The following is a 25,051-nucleotide window of genomic DNA, read 5'->3' as shown; positions in this document are numbered from 1 at the left end:
TGGCTCACCTAATCAAATATTTACTCAGTCACACTTACTTCACATTTTCTAGAACAGACAGCCATCTCTAAAAAGGTATTCTCCCTTCCTTTCCCTCCTTGCTGCATACTGCGCATGTGTTTCATTCCCTACCCCCCCCCTCCCCTCTGCCAGATCCGCTTCTGATTGGCTGTCTGTGGGCATGTGTAGCTCAGAACAGGAGACAGGATCAAGTTACACACATGCTCAGAGAATAGGAAGGCTGCCGCTGGCACCTAGAGGAAGGGGAGAGAGATTTCAGTGATGTCACTGTAGGCTTCACACTGCTGTAGGCTGCCAGCACCATATCTCAGAGAAGCAAGCAGGGATCTGGGAATTTAGATATGCAGTAAGTACTTAAAAAGTATGCCTTAAAATGCCTTTAGACTTACTTTTAATTTATATTAACCTTTCCTTGTCCTTTAATGGAAATATCATTCTTTCTGTTCTGCTGGTTTCTCCCGCTATTTGTGAATGAGACTGCTAATTGCATACGCAGGGGCGGGCCCAGCCAACCAGTCACCCACCTCGCCCCTGCACCCTCCACCGGATGAAAAGCTGCGGGGGCAATGACAAGGAAGCACAGACAAGGGGTAGGCAGGAGATGTTCCTGCCTGGCGCCCCCCAATTGTTGCGCCCTAGACAGGTGCCTCTTCTGCATACTCCTAGTTCCGGCCCTGTGCATACACCTGAGAAGGGTAAATATTAATTGATAAGAATTATATCTTCATATAAAGCCAGCAGAAGGAGAGAGAAAGGCTTTGTTTCTTTTCCTGTCACAACATCAGAAATGTCTGCTTATATTTTAGCTACTTTTTACATTTAAGGAAGCCATGAATAAGATTCCCAGACAGTTCTTGTATCTTCCATTTCTATCCATCACAGATAATATTATATCCACTATTTATTTTGTTCTAGTTCATATTTTTTGTCCCTAATGTGTTTGTGTGTGTGTGTGTGTATATATAAATACACACACGCAGTAACATTGTGGCCGCTGGTACTGTGGGTTAGGAACTCTTCATCAAAGTGCCCTGGCTACTAAGACATTATACATTTTACTTATGTGAGCGCCTCCATTATTATCTTTTGATTTTGTCCTCTGAAACCAAAGAATGGGTTTTGTTATCTTTTTGAACAGCAATTGCAGACCCATCACAACAAGTTGATGGATGTTGCTCGAATCCGCAGGCCTACCGGGAGCAGCAGTGATCAGGAAAAAATATGTCTGAGTTTAGGGTCAGAGTTAAATTTAGAAATATGGTGGTGCGAGGCAGTTTGCTTTTTCTTTTTCCTCGGGGAGATAGTTTTCCTGAATTTCAGTAGAATCATTCAGTAACGAGAGAACAAGAAAGATCAGGAAATGAAATATATAAGTTAGTGTTATTTTCTTATCTGGCTTGTATTTATAAAAGAATGTTACTTGTGCAACTACCTGGGAAATGCCTTGCTGTGCATGTTGATTATCTGGAAAAGGGGTTTACATACTATTAGTATCTCTGTCATTGTTTCCAGGAGAAATGAAAGGAGGCTTTCCAGATGACAGAAGTATTATGTTAGACTATAAGATGTGGCCAACACTGATCTCCCCAAAGAAGGTCACTAACAAATGGTTGCTTAATGGATAAGGAAATTCTGTTCTAGAATTCTGACTAGCCAATGGACAGGCTTTAAGGAATCACTCATGGCAATCACATAAAAATGCTTGTGGAAGTGCATGTCGGGTCCAGGGCCGGAACTAGGGGTAGGCAGAAGAGGCAGCTGCCTAGGGCGCAACGATTGGTGGGCGCCAGACAGGAACCTCTCCTGCCTACCCCTAGTACGCGATCAGTTTTGCGTTACGTCCCTTTGCATCGCACACCGTGCCGGGGGGTGGGGTTGGTGCATGTAGCTGACCGGGTTGCCTAGGGCGCCATCATTGAATAATGGGGGGGAGTTGATTTTGGGCTGACATACTAAAATTTGCCTTTAAATGTACATGTATGAGACCTGTTATGCAGAATGCCCGGGATCTGGGGGGTTTTCCGGATAAGGGATATTTCCATAACTTGAAAATAATTTATACATGAAATAAACCTTATAGGACTGTTTTGACTCCAATAAGAGTTAATTATCTTAGTTGGGATCAAGTACAAGATATGAAATATGAACTAGAACAAAATAAATAGTGGATATAATATTGTCTGTGATGGATAGAAATAGAAGATTCAAGATCTGTCTCACAAGACTCCTTCAAGGAACCTCAACTATCTGAAGAGGGATTAATAGACTGGGCTTAATTTGCTTGAGAAATGTTTTCTATAATAATCCAGTTCAGTTACTGTTACTCTTATTGCAGTTTCTACCAAAATAAATTCTTCACCAGTGTCATTAATCCCAATGGATTTTCATTTTGTACATTCATAAATCATTGTGGATCAGTTCATTTTTCACATTATGCCAGGTTAACTTGTATATTGTACAGCAGGTTTCTTACCTTTCTTAGGGGTCTGACAAACTTGTTTTTGTGTCCTTAATAATTACTATTGACTGCTTTACAAATACATTTCACCCTACAAAATGGGGTCATGGAGACCCATTATAAACCCAACCAATAGGTTTAGAATCATTGTTGTACAGTGAAGATACAGTATTCTGTTTTTGTTTTGTAGGCTTTATAGAAAGTTTTTTAATGAGAACCTAGCAACTGATGTAGCCATATGTTTTATTGACCTTGATTAACATTATTTTTGCTCCAGTAATGTCACCTTGCCTCCAAACTCAACAGTTTAAAATGACATTGTACTGATAAATTGGGAATTTTAACAGAAGATACATACATTTTCTAGCAAAATTATACTGATCAAATTGCACCATGCTCTGCCACTGATCTTTGTATTGTCACATGATTAAAATGCACCTGTAACTGAAACTTGTGGTTACTTAAACTAGTTTTCGGAGTTAAACTATTTTAGACCAAAGCACTGATTTCTTTATGTATGCCTTTATTTTTATGCTTTTGAGTTTATACCAGGTATTTGTGCGAAGTACACAGTAGAGTCTGAGTGGCCGTACATGTTGAATGTATAAAAATGCATTGCTGCATTTATATGTTTTTGTGCATGGGATCTATCCGTGAACCAATTACCAGAAAGCTTCTAATTACGGGAGGTCATCTATCATACATTCCATTTTAATCAAATCAGAATTTTACATTTTTTATCTGTAATAATAAAACAGTACCTTGTACTTGATCCAACTAAGATATAATACATTCTTATTTAAGGAAAAAGTATCTTGTTGGGTTTATTTTGTTTACATTTATAAAATGTAAAATGATTTTTAGTAGGAGATCCAGATTACGGAAAGACCCTGTATCTGGATAACCCCAGGTCCTAAGCGTTATGGAGAGCAGGTCCCATATCTCTATTTGTTTCTAAATGCACATGCATTTTTATTGTTTTGGGATTCTACATTCATTTTTATATCCATTTTGAGTATTTTGTAAATCCATTCTGAGTATTTGAATTCTGTATGTAGTTCTTGATATCAATGCATCTCAACACCATGAAAAACCAAGGCAGCAAAATGCAGTTGCAGGTGTTTGAATCATAGCCATTTATTATGATTTCAGAGGAATAAAAATATCATGTTGCATTTGGAAAAAGACAATAAAATGTGACACAGCTTAACCACAGATCAAATGAGATCAATTAGCTCATGCACTTAGAGGTGTTCTAAGTTTCATCTCAACCACACATTAAGTGCATAAAAAGGTTTGTAAATAGAAGCGCTTATTGTGACTCACAGAGCAGTAACATTGGGAATCCAGTTGAAATTGAATTCATGGTACCAACCCAACCCCAGAAAACACTTTGCTCTCTGTGTTTCAGGATTGTTGGATGAAACTTGTGCGTCTCAATATTCAAATATATATGTTTTTAATTGGATTAAGATCAGGGCTTTCCACAGTGTCATTGGGCAGCTTAGTAGATGTGCCCATACCCAGCATTGGCTACAAAAACATACAGGCTAATGGACCACAAAGCCATAAACATAGAGCTCTAGGCATATGTTTTTAGGCACATGTGCTGCTATGTAGTTCTCTTCCTTTGAAAATCTCTAGGTACATGTTTTGTCCTTTTTGGCACAGTGCGCTACTGAGTAGTTCTTTAATACTATGACACAACCTTGTTGGTCAAATGAGTGTGGGTAAAACTTATGGCAGACTGAAGGTTAGCACTACTGAAGTAGGGGCTCCATATACATTGACATACACATGAGGTTTTTTTTCCTTCCATTTTGAGTGCAGCCATCCAACAGGAGTTCTTGAGTTTGTGACTTCTGTATGGGTGGGAAAACCAACCACAAAGGGGTTAGTCTTGCTGCAATACTTTGACATCTTATAGGAGTGAGGTGCTGTGAATATTTTAATCTTATAAAACATCTTCCTCCCATTAAACCCCAGAAATTAGGCCTTATGGGCCTCCATATCGTAAACTATGGCCTGACCGTGGTATTTGAAGGTATGCACATAGCGATCCTATTCCATATTGTTTTTTTTTTTTATATATAAATAGAGGTGCCTTATTGGGTGGCTCAGCACGTCTGCCTTGCAGCACTGGGGTCCTGAGTTCAATCCCAGCAGGACACTATCTGCTAGGTGTTTGTATGTTCTCCCCGTTTCCGTGTGGCTTCTCCCAGCACTCCAAAAATATACAGGCAAGTAATTGGTTTCTGACTAAAATTGACCACTTAAGAAACAGCACTGTGTTATTACTCTGTATCATTACTCTGTATATAGGTAACATATATTATTATTTAGTGCTAACATACCCTGTATTTCACTGTGCTGTACAACACAAGTAGGGCTTAAACATCAAATCATATATAATAGAAATACACATTTTACTAACAGCAGCATGTTAACCCTTTTATGTCTCCACGTCAGGCAGCTCACCAAGCCTTACGTATGGACTACAAAGTGACTGTTCCACAGTGCAAGCCGCTGTCACCTGGAGAAATCTTAGGTTGCACCTCTCCAAAGCTGGACAAGTCTGTGGATGCCGTAGTGTAAGTAACAGTCATTTTAATCCCACAAGATGGTAACTTGTATTGGTCCTACACCAATAATCATGTTAATGATCCAACCCAGACAATTTATCATGGTATTTTATAAAATTAAATGCCGTAAATGTATGCAAATGATGCCAGAGTTCACTTCACTGATGGGAATATAATACTGTGTAAAAATAGCATTGTACTGCACTGTTATTAAGTAAGCATTCTGCTCACTTTCCATTCAATACATATCTTTATTAACATAATGTACAATAAATGCAATTTTTAATGCATTGGAAATGGGGTTTTTTGTTAACATTGGGCTATTGTGTTTTTAGGCTTTTTTTAATCTAAATTTATTGTAAGGCTGAATATAATTATAATTTGAAGGTTTCCAGCGCATTTCACAGCAAAGTACAATGGGGTCTGAAGACAATAACAAATAATTACAGACCCATATTACAGGAACACAGTTTATAATGAGCACCCTGCTCTAAGGATCCTATAATTCAGCCTTCTGAATTATAGGATTCTTCTGAGGTGCCATGTAAGGACTAAGTTGGCGGCTTTTGAAAACTACTAAGGCACGTAGACAATGGAAAATAAGTTGATGTTGTATGAATGAGTACATTTGGGCAGTGGAAGAAAAATTTTCAACAGGGGTTTAATTAGCTAATATAGGGAGGAATGAATATGTGTATTATTGTATTTAGCCACATCATCATTATATGTTAAGTTAGGTTGATTAAAGATGTAAGTTCAGCATTTGACCACCAAGATGCTGTGAGCTGCTAATTATGCTCTACGGGGTGGGGAAAACTTTACTAAAACCAAAATGGCACTAAGAAAGTTGCTTGGTTAATCCTATCTAAATTACTAATAACTGATGGTACCCTTTTCATTACCTAGGAATGCACCGAATCCACTTTTTTGGATTTGGCCGAATACCGAACTGAATCCGAATCCTAATTAGCATATGCGAATTGGGTTACGGAATGGTTACATTTTCAATCTCTGTGTTTATTCGACAAAAAGTCACGTTATTTTTAGGATTCGATTCGGCTGAATCCGATTCCTGCCGTAAAAGACAGAATCTTGGCCGAATCTTGGATTCGGTGCATGGATTAATGGGCAGTATTCCCCCTTGTTCATCATGAGTGAAATAAATAGGGCTAAACATATTTTTTGCTTGTTGTTTTAATCACAAAAAAGCAATGTTTTTTGTTATTTCTTGTGCTAACCAGGGCAAATGGAGAAATGAAGGCTACTCCATGTTTGGTCCTTGCAAGGTAGATTAAATTACCATTGCACAGATAATCACCCTGCATAATGCACAATGCAGAGTCACAACAAAGTGTGAAGGGAAGGGGCTGTTAAATGGTAGTTATCTTCCTCGCAAGAACTAAACATGGAGTAACTTTAAATCCCATCTTTGTCCTACTAAGCAAAAAGGGATTTTGCTAAAAAGTATGTTCAGCACAAGCCCTATTCATTGACTTTATGTTGAACAACGGAGGTATACTGCCCCTTTAAAAATAACACCACTCTTGGTAGGGAATCCATAACTGTGTTGCTTTTACAATAAAGTAATTTTTCCCTAGCTGTTGGTGAAACCTCCTTTCTCAACGGAGCAGATATCTGCCTGTCTATGACCAAATACAAGGATGGAGGTGCCAGCAGCCCTGGTCTCACAGCTTTGTTATGATCCAAAATTAAAGTTGCCTCTTCCAAGAGCTTTCAAGTGCGTTTGCCTAATAGTACAGTTCATTTTACACAGTGCAACAAGTGTCTTAAGCCGGCAGCACAGAATCTTGCACAATATGTATTGAGTAGACATTTATCAGCATCCTCTCAAAATTCAAAAGCTCAAATATTAGCTCTGACATATTGTAGCCACAATGTGTGATGTATTATGAGGCCCTAGTAAGGGTGGGAGAGTGAGCTTGTCAGGGAATAGCGTATGCTTGGTGCCAGCTTAATTACACAAATTATTACATAGAGCTTGAATATTTGCAATTGTGGAACAAAGGGCATTTTTGCATCCATACATGCTTCCTAGCTATTTGCAGTGAGTTCCAGTGTGTTCTTTCGGCCTTTTTATTAAATTGTATGCTGTTGTGCATACATGTGGCTAGATTTTGCAGTTTGGATATTGCTTTGTGTTTGTAAATAAATCCTTTACAACAGTTTCCAGTCCTGATCTCTATCCCCTTCCCTGAACCTTTTCCAATTATATAATTTTTATATAGATAAATGCAAAAAATATTGCCCTCCGTTCACATTGTGCTCTAAACTGGGATTATGAAAACTCTGATCCCTTGAGCAAAACCCCTTCTTATTGCTTGATTTAGATTTAGCATTTCCAGCTGCTGCCTTGCTCTGAGTGCTTCTACTGTGCGCTTAAGCTTGTACTTTTCCCTTTTTTTTTCCGACAATTTGCAGACCTAGGTTTTGCTTAAGGAGGCCTAGTTGTTGCTATTAGACTGGAATGCAGATGTGTACTGGGAGCATCTCTGTGCTATGTAATTAATAGTGTTGTGTTTATGACCAGATACTTTTTTTTTAACCTCATGGTCCCTGGAGGAGTTGTAGTGCTTCCATTAAAGGCCCACACTCCAATCCTCTGTATGAGTGAGCTCTGTCACAGAAACCCAATTGCAGCCCCAGTGGTCAGGTGAGGGTAGCACAGTAAAATCCATGTCGTTTCTAGGTTAGATCTTCTTTGAAGCTCAGCAGTCCTGTCTGTTTAAAGGAAAACTATACCCCCAAACAATGTAGGTCTCATAAACAAGCTGTATATGTAAATCCCTGCTTCATCTAAATTAACCATTTTCATAAAAATATACTTTTTTAGTATTATTATTATTATTAACATTTATTTAAAAAACACCAACATATTCCACAGCGCTGTACAATAAGTGGGTTTCATACATTGGTGAAGAGAGCCCTGCCCAAAAGAGCTTACAATCTGCGTATGTGCTATTGGGTAATCCTAAATAGAAAACTGCCATTTTAAGAATTAAGGGCCACCTCCTTGGATCATAGGATTCACAGTGCACACATACATGCTAATTAGCCAATCAATGGACAGAGTTCTGCCTTTTGCTTTCTAATGTCCTATATATATTGATAATGGGTGAGTACAGAGGATCTCTTGTTGCTGTCTATATGAATGTGGTCACAGCCTCATTGCACCCCCACCTAATGGTTTAAAAGGTAGTGGTTGAGCACAACTTTCTCTTTCTTGCTATAGTTTATACAGGAGCAGTGGCTGGCTCCATGTTGTAGCTCTCACCATTCCCAGCTACAGTCAGGTGATCCCAGTGGAGCCAATAAAAGGGAAATCATTTCGTGGTTTTAACCTTGAAAGCAAGTAAGTTGTAGGTAAAACTCAGTCCCTGTTTAAAATGTATATTGAAGCATTAGAATGCTTAATGAATCAGATTAAAATTAGTGTAGGACTGGCCAAACTGGGGATGACTGACATAGTTGGCCAGCTTGAAGTATATTGCAATATACGGACAAACAATCCCTCTTTTGCTTAAAGGGGAGGGTATTTCTTTATAGCTTAATGCACAGAATGTCTTAATACCCTATATAAACTGACAATGGGTGAGTGCAGAGGATCTCTTGTTGTGTTTGCCGTTTAAAAAGTATCTGAACATTAGGGGCCAATAAGTCAGTAAGTGGTCTTTTTCTGGTTAGCATATAGAAGAAAAAGGCTACAAGCTTTCAATAACTTTGATTATGAACTTTAAGTTTTTGATTTCTTTCCCTCCACCATTATATATAGAGTCATTCTTCATATTCTGCTAATAGAAAATGCTGTGTGCTGCTTTGCCAGTATTTAATTTATATGTACATAAACTGCTCTGGTTCGGAGACTGCTCTAGCATGAAAGCCTCTGTCTCCCAATATCATATTATTATTTTATTATTTTCATTAATATTTATCAGCATCGATTGCTGTGCGGTGGGTGAGGAGATCCTGCACCTCACCTTTTAATGCACTGCGGGGAAAGCAAAAGCTCCTCATGCAGCGCCGTTCAAAACAAAATAATCGCACAGACGTTTCTTTGATTTAATAAGAATGGGGAAAAGAGAACTAAAATACATAGCTGACTTTGGTAACAATCAAGTATGAGTGGCCCCAACCGCTGGGCATGATGGGAAACTCCTGTGTCATAGAAAATGGGATTCCTTCATTTCACATTAGCCTAGGCAAGCCCCAGTCCCATAAGCTTTTTTAAGCCTGGATTTCAGTTCATTAGTGATTCGCCCTTTTCTTTAACAACTCATCTGTCTCTTGGGTTAATGAAAAGATTTCTTGCACTGGAAAGTTCTCACAGGAACAGAACCAACGGTATTAACTCATGGACTGCTTAAAATTACGTTACTTAAATTGCCTTTGCCCTAATGTCGCAAAAGCTAACTCCCCAGATACTTTTTGACTGCACATTCAGGGGTTATTGCAAGTGGGTCCCTGTCAGAACTATAGCACAACTAAGAATTAGGTTAAAAATGCTACACTGCTATATTATGGGCATCTGTGCCAACCCAAAGCCACCACAGCTATTAAGCATTGAAGCTCTGTGCCTCCGGAGATGCCCCCATTATCTCACCATCTTCCTTCTGCTGATTCACTGCACATTCTCTAAGTATCTGTCCATTACCAGAGCTTAGAGTCAGTCTGGGGCAGAATGCAGAGGTGCTCAAGACATAAATGCAATGGGGCAGCATTGTCCTGGATGCAAATGCTATTTAGCTGCATTATGCTATGAGTACTAAAGGCCATGCTTTTGCCCCCACCATGTGGTCTTGCAATTGTGTCCTGGTGTAATAAATGAGGCCTCATACGTCCACAATATCTTATACCAAACAGTAATCATTCCAAATCCTTTTCTATCATGTTAGCTGAGCAAATTAAAGTTTACTTACACTATATAAACTATTTACATTGTGTTTCCTTTCATTTTGGAATTCACAGTCATGGCAAACAGGCAGGTGCCTTTTGGGGACACTGTTATTACTGTTTTTGTTTCACCCCAAAATCTTGTTCAAGTGCCAGAATGGGAGACCTTATGACCATGCACAGGCTGTAAGGAGTGCAGTGACATCTAGAAGTGCTAAATGGAAAGTGAAAGTAATTTACTGCCCCACCTCTGTGCCTCAGATGGGGCAGGCAATATATGACTGACAGCTGAGATTTCATTTTATTATACAGCATAGGGCTTTTAAATATTTTATATAACATAAAAATCTTTGGGTGACAGGTCCCCTTAAATATAGGTATCATTACTTGGGGTTTAATGATATTGTTCATATTAGGGTTCTTGTACAAACACAAGTGCAGTGTGCAAAGAGCCATTTCGAGCACAATTGCAGTGTTTTTCCCCCTAGAATTCCGTCATTGCGATTGCAAGGGAACAATGCACTTGCCAAAATTTTGCTGGGCCTATAGCAGTACCCTAGGTCACCAAAATTACTGCAACTGCAAGCGCATATAATCGCATATCAGATGTAATTGCCCAGAAGTCTGTCTGGCTCCATTTCTGGTGTTTGGAGTGACACTTGTGCCCATTTCTTCAGGTGTAGGAGTTCTGCACCTATCGACATTGGGCACAAAGGTTGAAACCTTGAAGCTACCGCCTGGTCAGGAGGTGGCAGTAGCTCCAGGGTTTCCCTGCATCAATAGGCACAGCAGTGGAAATCAGGAAGGACTGAGCAGTGCAGAGTGCAGCTATACAGAATTTCATGTTGACGCAAGTAACTTTAATGGAAAGTGGTTTTACACAAATAGCACAAAAACACCGACACAACAGGACTTGTTTAAGCGGGATAAACCCTGCTGATTTTTAATAGTAGCAAACCATGTAACGTTTCGGGGGCACGCACCTTCGTCAGACATCAAGTGGTTTTACACACTACGGATGCAGGTAAATTGCGGGGACCCTAACTGCATTTTTTTGCCTACATGAGCCATGAATCAGTATTTTGCTTAGGCTCCGCAGCTCACTGGTTCAGCTGTATCTGGGATATTAATTTGGGGTGCTAACAGCTTTTCTTGTCATATGTCAGTGTGCAGTGCAGATTGAGGATGAACCTGTATGATCACAACTTTAATTCTTTTAGCAACCCTTAGTAGTTTAAATATGTTGCCATTTTAGTACATTGGCCCACTAGGGATTTAGAGAGCTAAATATTTAAAAACCTTTTTGGAAGGTAACTTACCATCACTATTAAGCATCATTTTTACTGTATAGTAATGTTATCTAAATTGGCTGATTCCTGCCAGTTGGCATGTGTACTGTTTAGCTGTGCATTTATGGCTGTATTATTTGAAGTGACGCCATAGCTCTTCTTCCATTTTTACTAGCGAGAAAGGATGTATCCATTCTAGAAATGTTGTCATGTATTATGATAAAGGTTACAATTTCCCAGTGGTGCTGACACTAGAACAGTTGAAACTGTCCCCTGTGCCAGGTCTCACAGTAGGAACCATCTGCAGCATTTTCCTTTCATTATAGCAGTGTCCCTTGATAATGGTTGGATCTGACAAGGATTGGGTACCTTGAAGGCAGGGGTGACAATGTATGGAGCTGCATTTTTATATTTCCATGCACCATGGCTCTCTCTGATTATAGGAGCATTTTTTTCCTCAGAAATCTTCAGTAGCCACCCTGGGTATCTGCTATTATTATCATTATTAAAACTTCATTAAGCTATGCAAAGCCGGTTGTTTATTGGTTGCCCTGGGTTAATTTACACATCTGCCTATTAATAAATCATTTACAAGTCTGTGGCAATACTGAATGGGTTATATACTCCAAGTCCTGTTAAAGTTCATTCAACACCTTGCTTTGTCCATGGGGGCTTATTTTGCCAAATGAGTAAAATCGAAAAACAGTTTTCACAAAAAAAGAAAGCACAGAATTATCCATATTGTCATTGTACGCTGTAGCTATAAGATTTGTTTTCATTGGAACTAGGAGCTCTATCTGAAACCATTTTATTTCCTTCAACAGACACCAAGTCCTATTTTATTGCACGTATCAGTTCAGAATTAATATAGGAAGCAGAAAATGGCAACTGATGTAAAAATGGTAATATTGGTTATAATGCTGATCTTTTGCTGATTTTTCTATTTTCTTTATTGCCCAAACTTCCTTTGTCCATGACAAGCCGGTGTGTACTTGTTACTCCCAGTACAACTGGCACAAGGGTCAACTTGCTTTCTGCCTTTCTCCTATAACTGAACTGATGTAGCATCTAAACGCTTGGGGGCGCATTCATCAAAGTATGAGTACAAATCCCGAAATGGGAAAAATTCAGATTAGATACGATAATTTCTGATGATCGAAAATATCACGAAAATGCTTACGAAAAAATCAGAATAGTCACGATAATATCGTACTGGCGATCTGAAAGTCACAATTTTTGTATAGAAAGATTGTAAATGGCGGGAAAACCTTTCCAACTTGATCCTTCTGTGCATGATTTTGGAAGCCTCCCATAGGACTCAATGGCACACTGCAGCTCCAACCTGGCCCAAGGAAAGTCTCCCATAGGGCTCAATGGCACTCTGCAGCTCCAACCTGGCCCAAGGAAAGTCTCCCATAGGGCTCAATGGCACTCTGCAGCTCCAACCCGGCCCAAGGAAAGTCTCCCATAGGGCTCAATGGCACTCTGCAGCTCCAACCCGGCCCAAGGAAAGTCTCCCATAGGGCTCAATGGCACTCTGCAGCTCCAACCCGGCCCAAGGAAAGTCTCCCATAGGGCTCAATGGCACTCTGCAGCTCCAACCTGGCCCAAGGAAAGTCACGATACAGAAGCTTGAATGAATCCGAAACTTTCGTACTCAACGTGGCAATATGAGTTTTTTGTGTAATTTTTGACGCACAGTACGAAAAAGTTGCGCAAATTAGACAGTTGTAGTCTAATACGGCACATATTAGACTAATATGAACACATTAATGTGCCATAACTGAGGTGATTCCAGTGACTTCAGTCGAAATTAATGGGTAAATATGCCAAGCATTTTCTTGTATCTATTTTTTTTTTTAGAATATTTTCGTTATTGGTCATCATTCCATTTATAATCATATCCTTATTTATTTTTTCCTTTTCTGCGTCGTAGTCCTTGTTATCCAAAATACTGTTTTCCTGCAGTATGTGACTATACACCTGCAGGGCTGTTTCATAACAGGAGGGGTTTTTTTTTTTTCCTTCACATGAAAGGTGAGAAAATAACCTAGTGTGGATATAAATACTTGTTTAGTGCTGATATTAGTTATAGGCGGGGAGCTAAATACATACAGATTTTTGCCACTGACCCCAGGGAGCTGTAAATAACTCGAGTGGAGAGTGGGGGACTGTTTCCGGCTATAATTGAGCCTTTTAGACATTCTTACAATTTTAATGTGTGGTTAGTCTGATTTAGAGGAAGAGTCTGACATGATAATGGGAGGAGTGGTTGGGGGAGAGACAATCGCTGTTAATCGTACTGTTCTAGCAAGTCGGGGAGGGGGGGTCAGTGTGGAAAGTTTAAAAGGATGTTGTCCGATCCAAGCACATTAAGTGTGACCACTGGCGTCAGGGGGAAATACAGAGAGAACTAATAGAGAAGAAGGACCTGAGATTGCTCATACAAGGTCTTTGCTTCTTTCCCCTTCTTTGCTTTAGGTTTGGCAAATTCATATTGAGTTCTGTGCCATCAGGATACATTATTATAATTATTTATTTATGTAGCACCAACATATCCCACAGCACTTTACAGAGATTATACATCATTCCCATCAGTCCCTACCCCAGTGGAGCTTACAGTCTAAGGTCCCTATGATATCAGACACAGTGTGGGCAGTGATTTGGTGCCCCATTGTTGTCATTGTAATAATAGTAATATTGCAAGGTAGCGGCAGTGGGACAAGGTAAAACTAAAGCTCAAGAAATAAGTAGGCTAGAAATGCTGAACACTAAGCTTTATGATTCTGTACCAGCCCAAGGCAACCACAGCCCTTTAGCAGGGCAGATCTGTGCCCCCAAAGATGCCTCAGTAGCCCGCCAGCTTCTTTTCTGCCAATTCCCAGTACATGCCCTGTGCTGCTGTCACTTACTGAGCTTAGGGACCGGCTCACTTATACTGTATACAGGTATGGTACCAGTTATCCAGAATGCTCAGGACCTGGGGTTTTCTAGTTAAGGTCTTTCTGCAATTTTGATCTCCATATTTTCAACATTAAATAAACCCAATAGGATAGTTTTGCCCATAGTATGGATTCATTATATGTTAGCTAGGATCAAGTACAATTTTATATAAACAGAGAAAAAGCAAATATGTTTTTAAAATGGAGTCTAGAGGAGACGGTCTTGCTGTAATTCTGTATATACAACATAAAAGTCACAATACACAATACACAATAGTAATTAATTGTGTTGTGTTGAAAACCCCAACATACTGTTCTTCCACTTTGGCTTATTCTTCTGCTTCTTCTTATTCTTAGCGCCCCCCATTTTCTAAACGCTCCACACTTCTTCGTCCTATAGCGGAGCAGGTTGCTTGTGCTTTTCTAAGCAATCCGGCCCCCCGTCTTTTTGTGGCGCCGCTCTTAACCCCCCAATTTTCCCATTGACTTTGACAGGGAAGATTTTCAAACTGCTGCCACTCTTGCAGCTTTGAAGCTACACCCCCCAAACTTGAATAACATAATAATAGGGTCACCCCGAATGAAACACCGACATTTGTTGGATGACCCCAAAGTGAGAGGGGCCAACCACAGCCAATCAAATTTCACCTATTGACTTTAATAAGGAATTGAAACTGCTGCCAATCTTACAGCTTTGAGGCGACACTCCCCAAACTTGAATCACACAGTCATGGGCTCAGACTGAATGAAAATATGATGATTGCTGGATGCCCAAAAGTGGGCGGAGCTGTGAACAGCCAATCAGATTTTACCTATTGACTTGGTGGAAATCCAACCTGCTGCCATTCTCACAGTAATAACACCGGGGTCCCCAAACTTTGCAGGGTTAGGCACCAGGTAACTGTGGTTCAAGGTAAGAAAATGTGGGGGGAGCCACCAACAGCCAATCAGTGTTTACCTATTGACTTTCAATGGGGAAATTCAACCTGCTGCCATTCTCACAGTATTAACACCAGGGTTCCCAAACTTTTCACAGTTTTTCACCTATTGAATTTTATTGGTTTGTTACCAGGGTTCCCAAACTTTGCATAGTCAGTCACTGGATCACTACGCATTTAAGGTTTTTTGTATTTTTTGTAAGTGGGGGAGCCACCAACAGCCAATCAGATTTTACCTATTGACTCTAAATGGGGAAATTCAACCTGCTGCCATTCTCACAGTATTAACACCAGGGTCCCCAAACTTTTCACAGTTGGTCACTAGAGGACTGCTTTAGTTTTGAAAAAGTGGGCGGTGCCACCAACAGCCAATCAGATTTTACCTGTTACATTTTTTTGGTTTGATGCCAGGGTTCGCAAACTTCGCAGAGTCAGTCACTGGGTGACTTCGTACTCAAGGTTAGAAATTCAACCTGCTGCCATTTTCACAGTATTAACACCGGGGTCACTAGGGGACTGCATTTTTAGGTTTTAAAAAGTGGGTGGAGCCACCAACAGCCAATCAGTCTTCACCTATTGAATTTTTTTGGTTTAAATTTAAAATGCTGCCTTTCTCACACTATTTATATCAGGGATTTCAAACTTTGCACAGTCAGTCACTGGTATTCAGGGTTAGAACAAATGGGCGGAGCCACCAACAACCAATCCATTTCCACCCATTAAATTTCATTGGTTTATATTAAAACTGATGCCATTATTTAAGTATTAATTACAGGGTTGTTACACTTTGCAAAGTTAGTCACTGGGTATTTGCAGTTCAAAGTTAGAAAAAGTGTAACTTGCTGTCAGTCTCACAATTTTTTGCCCGAGTCCCCAAACTTTGCAAAGTTGGTCACTGGGGGACTGCAGTTCCAAAATAGGAAACAGCCAATCAGATTTCATCCATTGAATTTTATTGATTTAAATTTAAAATGCTCTCATTCTCACACTATTTATGCCAGGGTGCCCACTGTTTGTCACTGGGTGACTTCGACTCAAGGTTAGAAATAGTGGGCACACCCACCAACCACCAATCACAATTTACCTATTGAGTTTTATTGGTTTAAATGTAAACTGCTGTCGTTCTTTAACTATTAATCCTAGGGCCCCTAAACTTTGCAGAGTTAGTCACTGGGTAACTGCAGTGGGGAAATTTAAATTGCTGCCATTCAGACACTATTAAAACCAGGGTCCCCAAACTTTGCACAGTGGTTTTTACTATATAACTGTGGATCCAAGATTAGAAAAAGTGGGCGGAGCCAACAACAGCCAATCAGATTCCATTTCGTGACTTCACGTTTTTCAACCCAACATGAAGTTTGTTCTCAAACTTCCCTTTCTAGTTCAGATTGTTACATAACAGCTTCGTAGCATCAGCGTCTGTGATAGTTTAACCTTGTTTAGGCTGGTGCAATAAGTTCAGTATACAAAATACGGCAGTTTTGGCCATATTTATTTTTAGGGTATAGATTTCCTTTAACATTTTTTATGCCTGCAACCCAGTGTATGGAAGCAACAGCTAAAGTACTATAGTTATGGAACTAATTTGTCCTGGTCCCCATAACTAGCAGCACAATCTAAATGAGGAGCTGTGTTCCACATAATTTCCTTTATATAGCCATAAAATAACAGCTCATATGTGCTGAAATCCCATTTCCTATAGGAGGATAAGGAACTCTTCTTTGGCAAAGGGAGGGAAAAAGATGTCGCTATTTTACCAAGCAGCAAACAACCTGGTCAGATTCATTGACATGCAGCTGAAATAATGAAATAATGTCGACCTTTACTTTGCTGACATTTCTACCACTATTTCGACAACTGCTTTGACATCACTCTGACTTTGACAGAAAATGTTGGAGCTTTATGAATACCTATTAATGATGATGGAAAGTAGTGATGTGCAGCTTTATACACAGGGCAGGTTTCATGATACCCACGCATAGTAACACTGCTGAATTATGTAAGCTATAGCATTTAGTGACTCAAGTACCATATATAATAAAAGTATTTTTGACTGGACAGTTCCTACCCCAATACAATGGCCCACTTCCCTAACCAAGTATGGGCATGCTTTGTCAGTACTTCTCCAAGAACAAGAAATATTGACCAAGCACCTCCATACTCCAGAATATTGGTCCTTGGTGTTTGTTTATCCTGGCATGATGCTTGAGAGCCTTCCTTGAATCGATGAATCAATATATTTCCTTGTCTATGTGGAACATTGATAGGTTCACTGACATGGTTTAGTCTCACAGATCAGTGTGTGCAGATATAATGGTTCCTTGCTTGTCAGATGGCAGAACCAGATATAAAAAGTGCTTGTGCTAAGTAGGGATGCACTGGATCCACTATTTTGGGATTCGGACAAACCGCAAATCCATAGTGAAAGAATTAGCCGAATACCAAACCGAATGGGTTAAAGAGAACCCGGTGCTGTGCATGCAGCAACAAAAATTCAACTTCAGTGTTTATGTGACAGGGTCACGTGATTTTAAAGATTCGGATTCAGTTCAGCCAGCGGCATGGATTTGGGTGAATCCGAATCCTACTGAAAGAGGTTGAATCCTGGATTCGGTGCATCCCTAGGGGCACATTTACTAACCCACGAACGGGCCGAATGCGTCCGATTGCGTTTTTTTCGTAATGATCGGTATTTGTCGATTTTTCGGAAAATTGTCGCGACTTTTTCGTAGCCATTCCGAAAGTTGCGCAAAATGTTGCGATTTTTTCGTAGCGTTAAGACTTTTTCGCAGCTTTCGCGCCGAGTACGAAAGATTCGGATTCATTCAAGCTTCAATATGGTGACTTTTCTTAGGCCAGGTTGGAGCTGCAGGGCGCCATTGAGTCCTATGGGAGGCTTCCAAAATCATGCTAAGTCTGAAAGTTTCGGCCGCCGCTTACGAGCGCTCAGTACGAAAAAGTCGCGACAAGATACGAGTGAATCGTAATGGCTACGAAAAACTTGCGTTTTTTCGCGCAAGTTGTAATGGTTACGAAAAAGTCGCGACAATTTCCGAAAAGTCGTAAAGGCGACGAAAAAATCGCAAAAAATACGAAAAAGTCGCAAAATGTTCGTTTTCCAATCTGAATTTTTCCAATTCGGATTCGTGGGTTAGTAAATGTGCCCCCTAGTGTTAAGTCAGAACAGGGTGAAGGGAGTAAGAACTGGGGCCCACTAAGTATTCTCTCCAGAATCAGTTCATTTAATAGAATTGAGTAGAAGAGGAAGAGAATGTATATTTACTCATACAAACCAAACAAGCCCTCTGTACTTTATAAACATATAGCTGCTATAGATATTCTTTAAAGGGGTAGTTTGCCTTCAGATTTCGGAGTATGTTATTTCTATAACATAGCCAGTTCTCAGCAGCTTTTCACTTGGTCTTTGCTCTTTATTTTTTTTTTTTATAGTTTTTGAATTACTTGCCTTCTTCTTCTGACTCTTTCCAGCTTTTAAATGGAGGTCACTGACCCTGGCAGCCCATAAACAATTGCTATGTGAGGCTGCAGTTTTATTGTTATTGTCATTTTTTTATTACTTGTCTTTTTATTCAGCTCTAACCTAATTATATTTTCATCTCTCTAATTCAAACCACTGCCTAGTTGCTAGAGTAATTTGGACCCTAGCAACCAGATAGCTGAAATTCCAAACTGGAGAGTGCCGAACTGTGCAAACTGTCTCCGAATACATCATACAGGTATGGGACCTGTTATCCAGAAAGCTTGGGACCTGGGGTTTTCTGGATAAGGGATCTTTTCATAATTTGGATCTCCATAACCCAAGTCTGCTAAAAATCATTTAAATATTGAATAAACCTATTGGCTTGCTTTGCCTCCAATAAGGATTAATTATATCTCAGTTGGGATCAAGTACAAGGTACTGATTTATTATTACAGAGAAAAAGGAAATCATTTATTAAAATTAGAATTATTTGCTTAAAATGGAGTCTATGGGAGATGGCCTGGATAAGGGATCCCATACCTGTACTAAAAGTTAACTCAAAGTTAAACAACCCCTTTAAGCTTTGGTTAAAGAAGATATGGTTAGTTGGCCCCTTTTAATATCAAAGCTTCTTTTCAACAACAAGCTCCTGTTAGCAGCAACACATTTAACATTTAACAAACTTCTCCTTGCTTTTATTTGCCATCGCTTTTAGGCTAACATCTAATTATAAAGATTAAGGTGGTTAAAAAGTCTTTACCAGCCAAATGCAGAATACTGGTGAGCAAAACATGATTGGCATTGTGAAACGAGGAAGAATATGCATAATTGATGCACCGACTACTTGAGCGAGCGCAGCGCTGTCTGACTGTAAGTGCACTGCTGCTGCAGCGTATTACTGACATTTAAAAATAGCACCGTTAAGTAGCTCTCGGCTAGGGGAAAAAAAGCCTGAGAATGGGAGAAGGTTGCTTAGCAAAACCTGCACAGTTTTGGCCTTGCTTTGCAGGGAAGAGGTAGGAGATGTTCATTCCTACTATAAGGCCTTTGTCCCTTTGACTTTTGTTCTAATACAGATCTCTCTACAGTCTATGGCTGAGTCTGGGTGTTGTAGGTCACCGGCAGCTGAATGGGTGCAGGTTGGATAATAATACATGCTATATCTGATGTTTCTTCTCTTCAGATTCCTGGCTGGCTCTCTGCTGAGACACTTTGTTTCTTGGATTCCTGACATTATTTATTAGAGCCCTGTCTTATTTCTTTCTCTTTCTGTTGCTCTCTTTCACTCTACTTCTACAGATATTTATTTATTTTGATTGTAATTCAGAGAATTCACACCACATTAAGCATTTTCATTACCTAAAATAATTAGGTGATGGGAGAGGAGCGTGTTCTAATTTGCTGTCCTTAAATAAAATTAATGCTCCTGTGATGCAGGCTTTGGACATTTTTCTTCCCCAATTACATTCTGGCCTCCCATCTATTATCTGTCCTGATATACGACTCAATTACCGGCGGCAAACTGCGGGCCGAGACAGTTACGGCGGAACGCTGAGAGGGAGGCATGGGGTGATGGACAGGGAATTGAGACAAGGGACAAAGGGGAGAGAATGAGAATCATGAGGACCCAAAGATGCTGACACATACAAATAATTTATATTCACTGGGTGCCAGGGACTGTGTGTGTAATGATGTACAGTGTATGTGTATGCACACAAGTGTATGACAGTGGGTTTCCCTCTGCTAGTATAAAATCTTGGGCCAGAAACCTTTGCAGTAGTAGCAGAAGAGAATATAGGGAACATTGGTTCCATTCATGCTTCAAATTATTATTTTTTACACATATTTATGAAGTGCAAACATATTAAAAGAAAAAAAAAAACCCAAATCCAACCATCATGGATATCACCATGAAGAAGAGGAGCCTGTCAGAAAGGCTAGGGGGCATGGCTAAGGTGCCAGGTCCATACAAACTGGTATCTGGATCCATTATGCAAGCAAATAGACTTGAGGAGCATTGATTGGGCCGAAAAAAGCCACAAAAGGTGGCTGTCAGTACAGTTATATGGAGCTGCTGATGAGAATGGATCCACTTCTCTATTCCTGCATTATGTATGTCAGGTATGAGTTTGCCCTTACCAGTGCAGGGCAGCATTACAATATTTATCAATTACTTTAAAACACTTTCATTTTTTGTTGTTAGTGTTTCTTTAAGGGTAGAACTTTCTCTTCTTCTCCTGCTGTAACAAGGAGGGACATTGTGGGCAGCCCTCTGGTAACTGGCCACATACATTTGATAACTATCTATCATCTCTTAGGTCCTGTGATCTCAAGTGGGGTAAGGCAGGAAACTAAAAATCAGTTGAGCTTTAACTTGCCTATGAAAATCATTTTCTAGTGTTTTGCCATAGTTTTTGTAGTATGTACAAATTGAATCCGATATAGATACCTCAGATTTGGCATTTATGGCAGTGATTTCTTTCCTGTTCTGAATAAGAGCCATGAGCCATTTGGAATATGTAAGGTACATGTTAGTAACAATCCCCCTACATTGATATGGAAAACGTTGCACTTGTATCCGAATCACGTGAGTGCTTAGGATTGTGGCACACAGGCAATTTAGACTGCTGTGGTGCTCTAGCTGAGAACAGAAGGGTTAGAATGCCTAAAACTGCCTGTCAGCGCTTCCTGAGAGGTGTCCATCTGTCACCGCCTGTGTCTACTATCGACAGTACATTTCCGTGCTTTGCTAAGAAGAATAGTCACAAGCAATTTTGGGTGGTGTGACTGCAGTGGTATTCCACTAGAAACTGCAACAAAATTCTCCCTGCACCTTAAGTCTTAGCTTTACCCAGGGTAGCACTTGACTTTAACCTAAGAAGATCTAATTACATTGTTAGAAACAAGTAGTGTGACAGCTCCCACTCATTTACCATGGATGTAGTTACAGAATGAAAATAAAACAAAGGTCAACAACCCAAAAGGTCAATATGTGTGTCTGTGTGTGCACTAATCCCTGCAAAGAAAACCTTTGGTGTGATGTCAAATTAAATTCCTGAGACTGTCTGTGTCTTTGCTTGGATAGAAGGCTGAGCACACACTGAAGATAATCAATTGCTCCTGCCTGGGATACTGATGGCACATGGGATTTTGCCCAATTTGCTTTTTACAGTGGGATCAGCCATTGCTGTCGGATAATAAGGGAGCCAAGCTCTCCCATATCTTTCTTTTGGATCAACAAAGCGTCTTTGTCATCACAGCTTCATTGGAAATTATAAAGTCTGGTGGGAAAAAGGAATAAATAATAAAGAGACCGAGTGTTCTGCAGGCTGCACGTTACTGTAAGAGCTTGTGGGATTAAAACAATCATATATGCTGCCCGCGACACATTTCTCCTGCACAACTTTAATTGCCTACAAACGAGAGGAAAAATTGACAGCCTTTCATTAAAAAGTAAATGGGTCATATCTGCTTCTGTTTCATTCTTCAACCTGAGAGTTTATCATCAGTCACTAGCTCAAAGAAAGTCCAGCTCCAAGCACAAGGACAAGGAGAATAATCCCAAAATAGAGGAAATATTCTTTGCTGATAAAATTCTAATGTAGTAAAAGACACAAGAGCACATGTAGGTCTCCAAGTGCAGGGAGCAAAGTGCAGTTTCAAGCAGAGTCACCAGGTTTGTTTCCCACAATGCAGTGTTTTTTTCCCAGATTTCCAGCAGAAATGTGCCAAGCACATTGCCTACCTCAATTGTGGCTGATTCAGCAAAATTACCACAACTGCATGTGCAATTCACTGCAAATTGAACATTATTGTGTGGACGTCCATCCTGTCATTTCCAGGTTCCAAAGGTGCAAGTGTTCTGCGCCTATTGACACCGGGCACAAAGGGAACCCTGGAGCTACTGCTTGGTCAGGGGGTGGCAGTAGCTCTAGGAAGGGCTGAATGGCACAGAGCACAACCATACAAATGTTTAAGGATTGCATTTTGACACAAGTGCCTTTAATGAAACTGGTTTTATGTTCAACTAACTGCAGGGAAATTGTGGGACCGCAGCTGCACTTGCAGGTGTAAATGAGCCCTACAGAGTTTGGCAGGGTCTAGTAACTTGCTGGCTGTGTGAAGCCTCAGTGGCATAAGGCCACAAGCCCTTTTTGCACGGTCTCGATTTTGACTAAATATAATAATAGAGCAGCTTTAGAAGTAACAATGATTACTTACAGGAGGCTGAAACTGTGAAATAATTATATATTCACCTTTAAATTGTTCCATTAGATAAATACAAAGTTGAATAAAAAATATTGAAACAGAGAATGTAACCACTTCGTCAATTTTACAGGCAGTTTTTACTGTTATTTAGTAACTTATCTGCAGGATTTTTTGACCATGCTCAATGCCACTTGGCCTGAAGAATTGTCAGCTCAATCTGCTCCCTGTGTTTCCTTGCTTATAATATTAAAGTCTCGGGTCCTGCCACCCTAGGAACAGCCAGGCTATTCCTACCAGCACAGCAAGCTATTCACAACTGTGGCATGCTGTATAAGCTGTGACCTAAGATTGTGGCACAAAAACAAAAGGTCATGGTGCCCTCTGTATAAGTTTACAGCCTATGAATATTACGGGAGATTAAACTATTTATGAAAAGGGTTAATGAGTCTGTATACACAGCATTATTAGAGGCAAGCCAAGCCTAAAGCTTTAAGTTTCTGTGAGTGCTTATGGCTATATTTACATAGACCTTTCTGATAAAGCTTACTTAGTCTTTATCTTTCCTTCTCCTTAGGGCTCTGGCACACAGGGAGATTAGTCGCCCACGACAAATCTCCCAGTTCGCGGGCAACTAATCTCCCCGAAATGCCATCCCACCAGCGAAAATGTAAGTCGCCCGCGAACAGTGATATTTGTCGCGGGCGACTAATCTCCCTGTGTGCCAGAGCTCTTAAACTCCTGGTTATGACTTTTTCAACAATGTTGCAAAAGCCAGTCTCCTCCAGCAATACAAGCCTATTAGTCTGCTGCCTTGTGTTACATAGTTTCCAAAGCCAGAGCTACTAGGGCAGAGAATAGAAGACGGAAAACACTGCCGTTAATAGCAAAAATATAGTAAGTAACTTAGAAACCAATACAAATATGTAATGAATATATATTGCAAAGTTGCTTTTTTTTTTTTTTCTTTTATTTGGCAAAATAATAATTTTTGGGTTGACCTAAGAACTGTAGCAAACTGGCATTTGGCTGGCCAGGGTGGGTAGATTTGTATGTTGGTAGACAGCACCTTAGTAAAAATGAATTCTGTAACATTGTGTTATAGCATTGCAACTGAAGAACTAGAACAGCATCTAGGAACATACAGTATGTACTGGTAAACTAAGAAACCTGGCATATCCCATATAATGGTATCTAAGATGGGAGTTGCTGGTCAGCATGGCTAATCAGATTTTAGACAATGTGCAATATGAATGCTGGGATGAGCCAGGGCTTCTGACTGGCACTACACAAGCCATAAGGCCCATTGCTATGGCAGGAAGAATTTTAGTCAGGAGGAAACCTCATTATTTTTTACATTGTCTATCCAGGGATCCTTAGCGGAAGAAAGATTGGCATCTGATCCCCAATCCCATATTAAACATGTCTACCTCAATTTCACACTTATTACAGCTCCATGATCTTCTCTGCAGGCACAAATAGGGCAGCGAGATTAACAATAGCAGCCCTCTTCTTAAATTATCGCTTAGCGTGCTTCTTACCCTTTAAAGAAAATTCATAAGGTGCTGCTGGGTGTTATTGCTACCAAATACTGCTTGTTCATTTTAATGTTCTAACCCCAGGCGCCAGCTCTCTGAGTGTGCCACGGCAGTGAATAACTAGCACATCAATGTGCATTGCCCAGCAGCCGGTGTGGGGACAAGGAAAATGGATGACAGATAGGTGTATAAACCATTGCAGTCTCTAAGTTTGTTATTTCATCGAATTTCTCCTTACATCATCAGACAGTGACTTCCAAGTGTTTATTGGGCTACGGCACCCAATGAAAGCTGTGGCTATGGGTGCTTTAGTCTGATAATCACTAGGGAGCCTCTGTTGGAAAGTGACATCACAAAATTGCCTTTCTTTACTTAAAATAGTTCAACTGCTAACTTGTTCGTTTAACCCTTTCTCTTCTGCAGGTATCTGGGAGATGGACGCTTTCACCTGGAGTCTGTTATGATTTCCAACCCTGATACAAAAGCTTACAGGTAAATAAAACCATGGAAAGTTGTTTGTTTAGACTAGCTTTCTTTCCCTTTATTTACTTTTATTTGGAAGTTAAAGTTTCCTGTTTCTTTAGCTACCTAAGCTGTGTTTGGTGTTTGTTCCATTTTCCAACCTCGTGCCTGAGAGAGTATGTAGCATATGTTGTTCTTCCCTTGGTACTATTAGTAGTGTTTAGGT

General features: G+C 40.1%; 1 protein-coding gene across 2 annotated transcripts in view; it reads left to right on the top strand.

The window, feature by feature from the left end:
* The window catches only part of dph1 (diphthamide biosynthesis 1), a 160,713-nt gene that overhangs the window by 116,081 nt on the left and 19,581 nt on the right, over positions 1 to 25,051 (top strand). For both annotated transcript variants that reach the window (XM_012956575.3, NM_001142155.1), the window contains 2 exon segments: positions 4,949 to 5,070; positions 24,787 to 24,855. In XM_012956575.3, coding sequence (XP_012812029.1) covers positions 4,949 to 5,070; positions 24,787 to 24,855 — 191 coding nt within the window.

This window comes from Xenopus tropicalis, chromosome 2, assembly GCF_000004195.4.
Source record: "Xenopus tropicalis strain Nigerian chromosome 2, UCB_Xtro_10.0, whole genome shotgun sequence".
Taxonomy (NCBI): domain Eukaryota; kingdom Metazoa; phylum Chordata; class Amphibia; order Anura; family Pipidae; genus Xenopus; species Xenopus tropicalis.
Note: the sequence above shows the minus strand (reverse complement) of the source record. Positions and strands in the feature narration are given on the sequence as shown.